General features: G+C 53.4%; 1 protein-coding gene across 1 annotated transcript in view; it reads left to right on the top strand.

Moving 5' to 3' along the window:
• The first annotated feature begins 418 nt into the window (after positions 1-418).
• LOC105463268 (aryl hydrocarbon receptor repressor) overlaps positions 419-13,919 on the top strand; it is an 89,425-nt gene continuing 75,924 nt past the window's right edge. Inside the window, exons 1-2 of the mRNA XM_071099168.1 lie at positions 419-489; positions 9,626-9,807. Of these exons, the coding sequence (XP_070955269.1) occupies positions 428-489; positions 9,626-9,807 (244 nt within the window). The 5' untranslated portion in view covers positions 419-427. The remainder of the gene's footprint in view (positions 490-9,625; positions 9,808-13,919) is intronic.

Genomic DNA, 13,919 nt, shown 5'->3' with positions numbered 1-13,919 from the left:
CTTCTCGGGGGTAACGGGAACACGGGACCTGCGTGATGAGTGTTTGGAGGCTGCAGGCTGCCCAGGCCTTGGCCGCGCCCCGCCCGTGCGTGGCTTCCTCGATGGCTTCCTCCTCAGGACGTCTCCCGCCATGGCGCCCTGAGCCAGGCTCCAGAGCAGGCCGCTTCTCTGGGGGAGGCCGGGACCCGCCTGCCACCGAAGGGAGGCCCAGGCGTGACCCAGCCCCGGTGCGTTCTCAGTGCGGGGTGCTGGAGAGCAGAAGTCCCGGGCCAGGGGGTCCCACGAGGAGGAGGGGGTGGGGGCCTCGCGGGGTCGCGGGTGTGGGGCTCCCGGACCGCGCTGAGGGGCCCGGGGCGTCGCGGCGGGACCAGGGCGCATGTGGCGCTTTCCGGTGACCGGGTGCCCGGTGTTTTCCAGGCCGAGGACGATGATCCCGCCGGGGGAGTGCACGTACGCGGGCCGGAAGCGGAGGAGGCCGCTGCAGAAACAGTAAGTATCCCGCCTTCTGCTTGTGTGGGTTATTTTACCCATGGAAGGATTGGGGTTTGCATTGAAAACGGAGTTTTAGGAACAGGGCGCACCAGGAAGGCTTCGGGAGCCTGGCGGGCCGGGGCTGCGCTCTGGCGCGGGGGAGGAAGGCGCGGGCGGCGCCGGCGTCCTCACCCCGCAGCCTCCCGGTGCCCGGAGCCCCCAGCGAGGCTGGTCCCTGCGCCCTCGGGGCCCTGAGCGGTGGAGCGAGGCGGCGGGCACCGTGAGGGGCTGAGGCCAAGGACGCGGGCGGAGCTCCGGGCGGCGGAGGCGGAGGCGGAGGCGGAGGCGGAGGCGGCGGGCCCATGGCAGCTTCCCAGGCTCCGCAGGGAGACCGCCACCCGCTGGGACGGAGGGTGTGGCACAGCTAGGTGTGTGCGTGTGTTGTGGCTATGAGGCTGTGTGAGGCTGTGCGTGTGTTGTGGCTATGTGAGGCTGTGTGTGTGCGGGGTGTGTGTGAGCCTGTGGGGGGCTATGTGGGGGGGCTGTGTGTGGGGGGGGTGTGTGTGCGAGTGTATGGGGGGCTATAGGGAGCTGTGTGGGGGGGGTGTGTGGGGTATGTGTGAGACTGTGTGCGGGTGTGCAGGTGCGTGTGGAGGGCTGTGGGAAGCTGTGTGTGGGGTGTGTGAGGCTGTGGGGGGCTGTGTGGGGTGTATGTGTGTGAAGCTGTGTGTGAGGCTGTGTGTAGGGGGGCTGTGTGTGTGTGTGGGAGGTAAGAGGCTGTGTGTGTGCGGGGGGGAGGGGGTGCTGTGTGTGCCGGATGATGTCCCTGGCTGTGTGTGGGGATGTGTGTGTGGGGGGGTGTGTGTGTGGGGGGTGTGTGTGTCGGATGATATCCCTGGCTGCAGGGGCTGTAGGATTCTGTGCAGATTCACAGCAACACCGCCCTCACCACCCTGATACCTGCTGTGATGCTGAGGTTAGGCCCCTGGGTTCCTGGATGTGTCAAATGCTGGGCCTTAGTGTGTGGCCATGGTGCCTCCAAGCACTGCAGGGCCCAAGGAGGAGCTGGGGCTGGGAAACGGGGAGGTAAGGCCTCCCTTGGGAAGAAAGGATCTTATTTACTGTTTACATCTTGTTTAGGTGTCTTGTTAACGGTAAACAATAAAGAGAGCCCTTGTCCCACAGGGAGACCTTACCTTGTCCCTTAAGGCTGCAGTTTGCGGCCAAGGCCTCGCACTCTGTGCATCGAACACCAGCATGCAGTAGGCTCAGTGCCCAGGCTAACGCTGGCCCAGCAGTGAGCACATGCGCAAAACCACGCATGGGGCCAGGCGCTCAGCTGAGGCCGGGACCAAGGGCTGCAGAAGAAACACAGCACAGCCCTGCACTGATTGCAAACAAGCTCTAGGGTGGACGGCAGTAGATACAGATGCTGCAATTCATATATAAAGGGAAGAAACATAAATACTATGCATACACATTTGCTAGTTTATTCATGAAATGTCTCCCGACGGAGTCACAGAAAACTTAAAATCAGCTGTCTCTAGGCAGGGAGCCAGCCTGAAGACACTTTCCTCTGAGTTTTGAAATAGGTGAGCACACTAGCCATTCAAAACACCAATACATAAAATGCAAAGGCCTAAAAACTCCTTTCTCAGGCCTTTGCAGTGGAATAAAAACACAAAGTAGGAAATTTAGTTCTGATTCTTCCCTAGACTGCCCTACCATGGGGACTGTATTTGTAGCTGTGTGGCAAAGCTATTTCCTCTCCTTATTTAATGTGACAAATACATCTGCTACCCAAATCTCTCAAGTGCACAGGCTCAGGAGCACATCCCATCGCCCACCCCTGAGGGACACAGCTATGGAAGCGTCTCACCCCTTCTGGCTCCCTATGTACACCCCGCTTCATCCTCCTTGGCCCCCAGGGATGGCCGCCCTTCACCTGCAGACCTCGGCCTCACCCTGTAAAAAGTTCAGTCTTCCTTGGTTGCTACAAGAACCCACTGCACATGCAGCGTCAGCCAGGATGCTTCCAAGTCCCGCGGGACTTGGGGACCTGGGTGAATGATGAACACATGGAACTCACGTGGCTTGCTGTGCCGTGAGTTGTAAGCCCTTTGTCTCTGCCTCTGGGGTCTCATGTCTTCTTCCAGGATCCACGAAACAGAAACGAGTTGTTAGCTTGCAGGAGGTAAAATCAAATCCCCCACACTCACATACTGGGAGGATGAAAACCTAGATGTGGAATTGCTCAGCTAAAACACGGGCATTTGTAATTTCAATAGTTGTTCCCAAACCTCCCAGCATAAGAGGTTAGGGTTAGAGTTCCTCATCAGTGCCTCCTCCCCATGCCCCAGCACTTAGTGTATTTCAGATACTGGTGATTTTAATTTGCATTCTTGTATCGTAAGTGAGGTTTAAGAGTGACTTGCATCTCCTTTTCTGTGAACCGTGTTTACATCTTTTGCTCATTTTTCTAGTAGATTGTTTATGTTTTGTGCCTCTTGATTTGTAAGAGCTTGCAAACTAAGGAAATTAATTTTTGAATGGGTTTCAAATATTTTACCCCAGTTTTGATTTTACATATAGTGTTCTTTGCCATGCAGAAAAAAAATGAATTTGTATGAAGTTGAATTTGTCAATCTTTACTTTTTTGGTTTTTTTTTTTTGAGACAGAGTCTTGCTCTGTCGCCCAGGCTGGAGTGCAGTGGTGCCATCTCGGCTCACTGCGAACTCCGCCTCCCGGGTTCATGCCATTCTCCTACCTCAGCCTCCCAAGTAGCTGTGACTATAGGCGCCAGCCACCACGCCTGGCTAATTTTTTGTATTTTTAGTAGAGATGGGGTTTCACCGTTAGCCAGGATGGACTCGATCTCCTGACCTCGTGATCCGCCTGCCTCGGCCTCCCAAAGTGCTGGGATTACAAGTGTGAGCCACCGCGCCTGGCCTCAATCTTTACTTTTGTGGCTAATTTTATATCACGATTAGGAAGATCTCCTCTACTTCAAGTTTATAGGAGAATATTCCCATTAGTTCTTTGAATACATTCCTTAAAATACATGTATTTATGTTTAAAACTTTTCAGCACTTGGGGAAGAAAGAGGAAAAAAGAGGGAAAAAAGAAAACCAGTTGTAATTTGAGGGGCAATGAAAGACAATGAATGACTTGAACAGTCATGAAATGTTTTCCAACTCAGACACACACACCCACTACACGCACACACTAGGTAAGGTGATGGAGGCTGGTATGTCCAAGCATGGGCATCTCTGAAGGCTGCTGTGTCTTTCTCCATGGAGGGGCTGCTGGGCATGTGCAAGGGTCCTAGGAACCCCTCTAGGGACCTGTTCTGGGAAACTGGAGGCCAAAACACTGTTTTGATGTTGAGTCTGGGCGCCCATCCTGCACCCCCTGCTGGGGTGGGGGCCCCCTCCACTCTGGCCATCCCGGTTGTGGCCCCTGATGCATCTGAGGGCCGTGTCCAGCGCTCTGGTCTGACTGGCTCCTCTGCGGTGGTGGGGGATAGGTCTGTGTGTGCCCCAAATTTTGTTTGGAAGGGGTGGCTGGTGAAGGCCGTGGAGCATGCCATCGGAGGTGGAGTTGGTCTAGAACCTGCCCCTGAGAGGCCCCCACAGGCACTGAGTGAAGGGGGCAGCTGATGTGGGGAAGCTGAGCAGCCGGCTGAGACGGCCCTCCCCTTGGCGTTGCCCTTGACTCCCCCCCAGCCTTGGTATCCTGTGGGTGACGTGGGTGATCCTGGATTCACAGCGCTCTCCCAGGAGTGAATGCCCTGTGCCACCAGAAGCCTGTTTGATGCTCCTTGTCTTTTGGGATTCCCCAGAGTCCTCAGCAGGGACAGTGCCTTCAGCTCACGACACTGTGGAAGCCACAGGGATTCCTTTTTTTTTTTCTGTGTTTTGATGTTTATTGGGTATAATTGAAGTACACGTATTTCAGCTGACCTGCACGTTTAAGGTGTGCAGTTGGGTCCGTTTTGACATCTGTGTACATCCGTGAAGTCATCACCAAAATCGAGAGGAAGGGTTTCCATCTCTCCAGGAGCTTCTTTGTGGCCCCTCGTAATTCCTCCCCATAGCTCTTCCCCAGGCAACCTCTGATCTGTTTCCGGTCGCTGTAGATGGTTTGCTTGTCCTAGCATTTTGTGCAAATGAAATCACACAGCTTTTTGTCTGTCTGCGTGCACTTGGCATAAAGGTTCTGAGATTCATCCATGTTTCTAGCACCAGCCATTTGTTCTTTTTTATTGCTGCGAAGTGTTCTGTTATATGGATAGACCAAATCTGTTTATTTACCTGCGGATGGAAGTTCAGGTTCTCCGTTTTGGACTATTACAAATAAAGCTACCATGAACATTTTTGTACAAGTCTGTATGTTTTTATTTCTCTTGGATAAATACCTAGGAGTGCAGTTGCTGCGTGACACAGCAGGTGCATGTTTAACTGTTTCCAAAGCAGTGGTGTCATTTCCCATTCCCAGAAACTGTGTGTGAGAATCCCAGTTTCTCTGCACCCCCACCAGTGCGTGGTGTGCTCAGCCTTCTTGGTTTTGACCGTCCTCATGGGTTGGTGGTATCTCATCAGGGTTTTAATGTGCATTTCCCTAGTGACTAATGGTGTTGAGGGTATCTTTATGTACTTCTTCGCCATCCATGTATCTTGTCTGGTGGTGTCTGCTTAAATAATTGCCCGTGTTCTTATTGGCTTCTTTGTTTTCTTATTATTGAGTTGTAAGAGTTCTTCACATATTCTGGATATAAACCCTTGTTGTGAATATTCCAATCTAAGGCTTATCTTTTCAATTTTCTTAATATTGACTTTCAAAAGACATTTGGAAACCTTTTGAGGAAGACCAACTTGTGAGCTTTTTGTCATTTTGTGTTCTAAGAGTCCTGTGACTACCCCCAAAGTCTGAAGGATTTTTTCACATTTTCTTGTAAAATTTTACAGTAGTTTAAACCACTGTGAAGTCTAGACTCCTTTTCTGAGTTAATTTTTGGGTATGACATGAAGGTAGAGCTGGTGTCCATTTGTTTTCTTGGATATACCGTTGATCCAGCACCATTTATTGAAGAGATTTTCCTTTCCCTATTGAATTGCCTTGGTATCTTTGTGAAGTAAATTGTCCAGTGAAGACCCAAAGAAGACCCAAAGAAGTCTATTTCTAGACTCACACCATTCTTTTCTATTCATTTCTATTTCTATGTTTTCTCTAATAAGCACATCATCTTTAATACTGTGGCTTTAGAGAGGGCTTAAACTCAGTAGGGTAGTACCCAGCTGTGCCCTTCTCTTTAATTGGCTATTATGGGTCCTTTGCATTTCCATGTCAATTGTAGGATCAGCTTGTCAATTTCTGTAGAAACTCCTGTTGGGATTTTAATGTGATTACACTGAACGTATAGATCAGTTTGGGAAGAACTGCCATCTTAACAATATTGAATCATCCAATCAAAGAACATGTTATATCTTTCTGCGCATTTAGATCTTTAAATTTTTCTCAGCTGTGGTTTGAGTGTCTTTTGTTAGGTTTGTTCACAGGCATTGCATATTTCGGGGCCTCTCTTTCCGCCTGAGCTGGCTTGGGGCTCCTCCGACACCTGTTTCTGTGCCGGCGGGCCTTGGTGGATCCTCCTGCAAGTCTCCTCTGCTCTGGAGTGAACTGGAGCTTCTCCTGCATGCCCTCAGCGCTTCGAGGCTTCTCGTATCCTGTTGTGCCCTGCGTCCTCCTGGCTGTCCTCTCCCCACTGCCACTGGCCATCTCCCCATCTCTCTGGTGCCCCCATTTTGTGGCCTCCCCCAGCCGCTATCTGCCTACTAAGGCCTCCCCTTGTTTTCTGGGGAGGCCTTGGTTGTCCTTCACTGACAGGTGGGCCCCTCCAGCCAGGGGATGCCACTGCACACAATTGCAGGTCCAGGTCATCCCCAATTCTTCTGCCTATTTACATCTTGGCTGGCAGCTTGAGTAATTTTTGGTGGGTGTGACATTAAAAAAAAAAAGAAAGCAAACCAGAAAGAGGAGAGGGAAAACACAGAATGGGAGACAATAAATACAAATCATATACTCAGTAAGAGCCTGGTATCCAGAGTATTTAAAGAATCCTTACAACTCAAAAACAAAAAGATAAACAACCCAATTTAAAACTGGGCAAAAGACTTGAATAGCCATTTCTCCAAAGAAGATATAAAAATGGACAACAGGGCCGGGCGCGGTGGCTCACGCCTGTAATCCCAGCACTTTGGGAGGCCGAGGCGGGCGGATCACGAGGTCAGGAGATCGAGACCATCCTGGCTAACACGGTGAAACCCCGTCTCTACTAAAAATGCAAAAAATTAGCCGGGCGAGGCGGCGGGCGCCTGTAGTCCCAGCTACTCGGGAGGCTGAGGCAGGAGAATGGCGTGAACCCGGGAGGCGGAGCTTGCAGTGAGCCGAGATTGCGCCATTGCACTCCAGCCTGGGCGACTAAGCGAGACTCTGTCTCAAAAAAAAAAAAAAAAAAAAAAAAAAAAAGGACAACAGGCATTTGAAAAGATGCTCAACATCGTAAGTCATTAGAGAAATGCAAATCCACACCCACCAGAATGGCTGTAATCAAAAAAACAGAATATAACAAGTGTAGGTGAGGATGTGGAGAAACTGGAGGCCCGCTACATTGCTGGTGGAAAGTAAAATAGTGCAGCCACCATGGAAAGCAGTTTGGTGGTTCCCCAGAAAATGAACAGAATTAACATATGACCCAGCAACTCTACTGCTCAGTATATGCTCAAGAGAATTGAATATATATATTCAAACAGAATCTTCTAGATGAGTGTTCACTGCACCGATATTCACAGCAGCCAAACAGAGGAGACGACGCAAACGTCCATTAGCGGGTAGACGGATAAAGCAACGTGGCCTATCCATACACGGGAATATTACTCAGCCCTGAAGAGGAAGGAAGCACAGACAGCTGCAGCAATGTGGATGAACCTTGAAAACATTAGGCTGTGAGAAAGAAGCTGGCCACAGAAGGCCATGTCTTGATTCGATTTCTACCACATGCCTTTAGTAGGAAGGTCCACGCTGAGAGCTGACTGGGGGCTTCCAGGACTAACAGAAGGGGAATTAGAGAGACTGCTGATGGGTAAAGGGTTCTTTCAGGGCTGGAACTAAATAGAGGTGAGGTTTGCACGGCTTAGTGGCTGCCCTAAGTGACATTGAACTGTTCACTTTTAAACAGTTACTTTCATGTTATGTGGATTATATCTCAACTGAAAACAATAGCTCTGGGTTTGGCGCTGTCAGGCTGCTCTGTGACTGGTTTACGGCCTTGGTCGTTAGACAGTGAGAAATGGAGTTTGTGCCGTGGAGTTCCTGACAGACCAGATTGTTTCAGACCTACAACTTGCATGTGGCAGCTCACTCATAAGTGCAAACGCCTTGGAAAAATAAGGAACTCCTCCACAAAAGAGACCCAAACCCCTGGAAACAGCAGGCTCACTCCTGTATGTGCCAAGGTCCCAGGAAGGGTTAGTGTGGAAAGTCAGGTGGCCACATTCCTGTGGTCCTGCTGGTACCTGGCCCCTGCTCAGTCTCAGACTCCACACTGTGCCATGCTTTCTTTCAGATGATTGCATGTGGGCATGATGTCTAGAACGAGATGTCAGTTGAAGTGGCTTCTGTGCAGTGATGGTTAAATGGGTCAGCCATAGGGGACGGTCACTGTGAGGTTAAATGGGTCAGCCGTAGGGGACGGTCACTGTGAGGTTAAATGGGTCAGCCGTAGGGGACGGTCACTGTGAGGTTAAATGGGTCAGCCGTAGGGGACGGTCACTGTGAGGTTAAATGGGTCAGCCGTAGGGGACGGTCACTGTGAGGTTAAATGGGTCAGCCGTAGGGGACGGTCACTGTGAGGTTAAATGGGTCAGCCGTAGGGGACGGTCACTGTGAGGTTAAATGGGTCAGCCGTAGGGGACGGTCACTGTGAGGTTAAATGGGTCAGCCGTAGGGGACGGTCACTGTGAGGTTAAATGGGTCAGCCGTAGGGGACGGTCACTGTGAGGTTAAATGGGTCAGCCGTAGGGGACGGTCACTGTGAGGTTAAATGGGTCAGCCGTAGGGGACGGTCACTGTGAGGTTAAATGGGTCAGCCGTAGGGGACGGTCACTGTGAGGTTAAATGGGTCAGCCGTAGGGGACGGTCACTCTGAGGTTAAATGGGTCAGCCGTAGGGGACGGTCACTGTGAGGTTAAATGGGTCAGCCGTAGGGGACGGTCACTCTGAGGTTAAATGGGTCAGCTATAGAGGACGGTCCCTCTGAGGTGAGAGGCTCACATCAAGCTCCTGTCATTTTAAGGTAGGTTGGGTGAGTGGGGTCAGCTCCCTCCCTCTCTGGGCTCCGTGGTGTGGAAGTCCCACAGGGTGGTCCCTTTTTGTGGGTAGAGCAGGCTGCCATGGCTTATTAGGAGAATTGGGTAATGGCCCTCACTGCCCCTTTGTGGGGCCCCAGAGGGGCAGGCACCCGGTCTCATTTGCCCTGGGGGTCCCTGAATATTCTCCCCTCAGCCCCAACATGTACAAGAGAAACCGAAGCTTGGAGTGGCCTTGGGCGCCTCGAAGTGCAGGCCTGGCAGCTGCATGCCCCGGCTGATGCCAGGAGGACCTTTTCATGTTTTCTGGAATGTGTTAGGTTTTGTTTAGACACCGAGCCAGCCTGGGGCCAAGCGTCCTCCTCCCTCCTTAGGGATCCGTAGTGGAGAGGTGGAGAAACGTGCCCGTCCCACAGCCAGGGTGTCGTGCCCTGTCTCTGTGCTCTGAGCAGCGGTTCTCGGGCTGGTTTGCTCCTTCTCTCCGCGTCCCCTCCAGACACCGAGCTGTGCTTGGCTGCCGTGCACCGTGGTTTTTAGTGTCTACGTCTGAGGCATGGGTGAGCTTTAGTCCTCTTCCCCTCCAGATACCGAGCTGTACTTGGCTGCTGTGCGCCGTGTTTAGTGTCTACGTCTTGAGGCATGGGTGAGCTTTAGTCCTCTTCCCGCCTTTTGTCCTGGCAGCAGCTTAGATGCTCCTAGTAAGGTCACTGCAGAGGATGGTTTCTGCCCCAAGGGGCCTGTGGCTTCTGGTGGAGAAGCCCACCTGACCCAGACCATCTCCCCACAGGAGGCCCGCCGTGGGGGCAGAGAAGTCCAACCCCTCCAAGCGGCACCGGGACCGCCTCAACGCTGAGTTGGACCACCTGGCCAGCCTGCTGCCGTTCCCACCTGACATCATCTCCAAGCTGGACAAGCTTTCTGTCCTGCGTCTCAGTGTCAGTTACCTCCGGGTGAAGAGCTTCTTCCAAGGTAGGGCTCTCACCTGCGCCCACCCGTTCACTTGAGTCGGGTTGTGTCTCCCCTGAGTCCACCTGGGGCCCGTGTGGCCAGGTGAAATGTGTCTGCTGGGTTGCACCATATGCACGCCCTTCTTCCCCCACGCTACCCCCGGACTTACCTGGAGACCCGGTCCCTGGCTGGGCTGTGGATTTTCCCTGGTGCCAGGTCTGGCCCTAGCTGTCCTCGACACTCTCAGGGTGCCGCAGTTTGCTGGGATGGGCCAGTTTGCTCCTCGGGTCCTCGGTTTGCTGAAGCTGCACAGCTCCTGTGGGAGGGGCTGGGACTGTTCCTCCCCATGCTGGGCCTCACTGGTGCTTCCCCACAGACCCCAGCTCCAGGGAATGGGGGGTCGGCTTCGTGAATGAGCAGGGCTGGGCATGGTCAGGAGGCCGAGGCAGCTGACTAGGTGGGACCTGGAGGCTGCCCTGGGGTGCCGGGCACCTCCCCCTGCCCATGCCAGGCCCTGCCCAGACACAGCTGCTGGGGCTGCCCTCTCATGGGGAGGGGCTTCCAGGGCTCCTGCATCTCGGGTGAGGCCTCCCCAGGCCTGTGCCCCGTCTGTCCTTGGAAGCGTGGCATTTCCTTAGATTTCCAGTTGTTGCTGCCCCGGGAGCTGGGATCTCCCCAGAGAACTCGCAGGTGTAGACTGCGGGGCCTTTGGCGTTGCGGGAGGGTGGGAGAGAAGCTGCTTCCATCTTCTGTGTTGGGTGACGTGCCTGCACGTGGTTTGATTGCAGCACTTTTAGAATTAAAAACCCTGTGACCAGCAGCGTGTGGCAGTTGTGCCGGGCACCTACACTCCTGAGTTTGAGTCAGGGTGGGGGCCTCCTCTAGGTGGGGGCATCTGTCTCGGCGTGCGAGAGGCTGTCAGTGCCTGGGCCCCTGCAGGCCTCTGCACATCCTCAGACACCCCCAGGGAAGGACGCGGCCCATGGGATGCGGAAAGGAAAGCCACAGTGACACTCAGCATCACCCCGCATCCTGCTGGTGCTGGCCCCACACTGAGGGTCTTCCTGGGTCCTGGCTGGCCGCAGCCTCCATGGAAATCAAATCCCACAAAACGTTAACAGAGCTTATCTGAGTGGTGAGGTCATAGCAAGTTTTAGTTTTACATTCCAGGTTTTCTAATTTTATGTCAAAAACTATTAATTTTATATTTATCTCCGTTCCCAACCTGGGCCTCCCGGTGCTCGGGGCTGCTGGGTGGTGTTGGACTCAGTTTACCTGAGAGACCCGGGTTTGCCGCATGTGCAGGATGGCAGCTTTTCCAGGAGGGTTAAGATGTGGTGCGGTTGGTGTGGTCTGGTGTGGTGGAGCAGGCACCACCCTGCACGCACCCGGGCATGGGCGCCAGCGTGGAATCGAGGGCAGGCTCCCAGGTTTGCCCTGTGGGGCGCGCCTTTCATGGATGGGGCAGTGTGGCTCAGCGGCGCCAATGGCAGGGGGCAGTCCCCGTGTCTGGGCAGCGCGGGAAGGGCTGGGGCAGCCGGTGGGGAGGCTGTGTCCCGAGCTGAAGACGTGGTGCATCAGCTTCCTGCCGCTGACACCGCACAGCCTCACCCTCTCGCTAGGAGGTTGGAGAAGAGGCCAGGTCGCTTCCTCTCCGCACAGGTCCCACGGTGCCCAGCCGGGCCAGGGGTTGATGGCCTCAGAAAGTCTTTGATTCTGATGTTTCCAGCAAGTTTGGACACCTGGTTCTTCTTAACCTGCCAGTGAGTGAGCTTCCCATCCTGCGCCCCGAGCCGGGCGATGGCACTGATGGCCATCCTGTGCAGGGGCACCCTGCATGCTTCCTGTTGCCCTGCCGGGAGGTGCCCCCCTCTGCCACAGCTGCAGTGACTCTCAGGGAGCCACCGGCTTACAAGAGTGCTGCAGCTTTCACAGGGAAATAAACTTCCTGACTTTTCTACCAAGGATTGGGATTTTTGTGATCCCCTTCAGGCTGTACATTGTAGAGGAAATTCTAAAAACTTTTCTGAAGTCATTTCCACTGTATAATTAGAAACAAGTCAAGCTATAAAAGTTGGATCTTAAACTGTGCCTCTTGACTTAGAGATTACGGCTGCCATAAAAAGTTGCCTTTGGGAAGGACATGAACCAGGAGCTTTCACCTCAAAGGGTGATGATGGCCTGAGCATTTGCTTATGATGTTTAATGTTGACCTTCGTGGCTTTTTAGAATGCAGTGGGTTTATTTTTGTTTGGGGATTGGCACTTTAAGTTATAAAACTCTGAGCTTCTACCCTTCTCCTGGGTGACTGTTAAGGTTGGGATTTTCCACTCTGGGGGATTTTACTATTCACACCAGGGGAAGTCAGGCACAAAATAAGAGGGAAGGAGGTGGTGCGGAGGAGACAGTGGCTGCCGCCTTGACAGAGCTCTCTGCCCTCCTGTTGTGGGGCAGGGAGGGGAGTTGGGCCCCTTCTAGGCTGAGCCCTGGTCACAGCCTGGGACGTGGGACCCTAACACTGACCAGGAAGGGTGTGGAAGCCCCGGCTCTGTTGCTGAAGCCCAGCTGTGGGTCAGGCCACCCTCCCAGAGCTCCCTGGGGGTCCCTGCATTTCCCAGGACCCCTGCAGTCAGCGACTGAGGAAGAGCGCCTGGGAGTGGAGGCCCTCAGGCGCGGAGTCCATCCAGGCCTGGCATGGGGCTGTGTCCACCTCCACGCGTGGGGGCCGGAGCGCTGACAGGGCACAGGCGTGTGTGTTTTTGTTGCTGTGTAGAGAAGTGGGGAGTAGAACAGTCCCAAAAACAAAGCAGCGAGGAGAGAAAGTGGCACAGCCTCACTCTGAAAGCCTGGGGATTTTCCTTTCAGGATGACACTGCTCCCTGCTCCCTCCACTCATCACCCGCAGCGGCATCAGAGTCCTCTTGTTCCTTTGCATCTGCCGTGCTCCACTGTGGGGCCTGAACACACACCTGTGTCCATCCTGGAGCCCCTCCTGGGGTCAGTCCTGGCTCTGAAGCTCCCCCCGGGCTGAACGGGCACATCCGCTTCACCCCACCCTGGGTGGGCCAGAACAGAGGCCCCACAGCGCCATGAGGTGTCCTGGGATCCTGAACTCTGGAATCCCACGCTTGCTAGTAGGTCAAAAGTTCTATGGTCCTTGAGATTATGAGTGAGTGTGTAAACCTAGGCCTGAAGTTACACGTTATTAAGCCAAATCGTGCTGATTTTCAGCTTTCGCTGAAGATTTACCTTTTCCTTGATGATCGTTTTATGGACTGGATGTTTATCTCATTCCTTCACCTATTCATATAGTGAAACCCTAATCCCGGTGTGGCTGTATTTGTAGGTGGGGCCTCTTAGGAAGAAATTAAGGTTAAACAACGTCATAAGTGGGGGCGGCCCTGAACTGATAGGACCGGTGTCCTTAAAAAGGAGACACAAAAGAACTCTCTGTCCGCCTCTGTGCTGAACAGCCCCCCGAGAAGGGCTGTGAGAGCACACGGGGAAGGCGGCTGTCTGCAGGCCGGAAACAGCCCTCACCAGAGCCAAACTAGCTGCACCCTGATGACAGGCTTTTAGCTCCAGAACTGTAGGAAAACCAATTCCTGTTGTTTAGGCCCCCAGGCGGTGGCGTTTTATTATAAGCAACCCAAGCAGAGAAGTGGGGTGCCCCGCGTTACATACCACATACCTAAGAATGTGGAAGTGACTTGCAGCTGGCTGATGGGTGGAGGCTGGCGGAGTTTTGAGGTGGGTGCTAGAAAGAGCCCCGATGGCCGTGAAGCAGTTGTTGGTAGAACTATGGGTGTTAAAGGCGTTGTTGGTGAGGGCTCAGAGAGAAGAGCATTGTAGGGAGAGCTGTGGTCGTAGAGAACACACGTACCCCACGAACAGAATACTGGTAGAAACGTGAGCATTAAAGCCGATTCTGGTGAGGAACGTGCCTGTGGAATGCGAGGAAAGTGGTTCTCGTTATAAAGTGGCACGTACTTGGCTGGACTGAGTTCTAGCATTTTGTGGGAAGTGGAACTTGCGAGTGATGAAATGGGATGTTTTGCTGGTGAGATTTCTAAGCAAAGTGTTGAAATCCTTGCTTCTCCTTACTGCTTATAGTGAAACGTCAGAGGAGAGAC

The sequence above is a fragment of the Macaca nemestrina genome, chromosome 6 (assembly GCF_043159975.1).
Source record: "Macaca nemestrina isolate mMacNem1 chromosome 6, mMacNem.hap1, whole genome shotgun sequence".
Lineage (NCBI taxonomy): Eukaryota > Metazoa > Chordata > Mammalia > Primates > Cercopithecidae > Macaca > Macaca nemestrina.
This window is presented reverse-complemented; position numbering and strand designations above follow the sequence as displayed.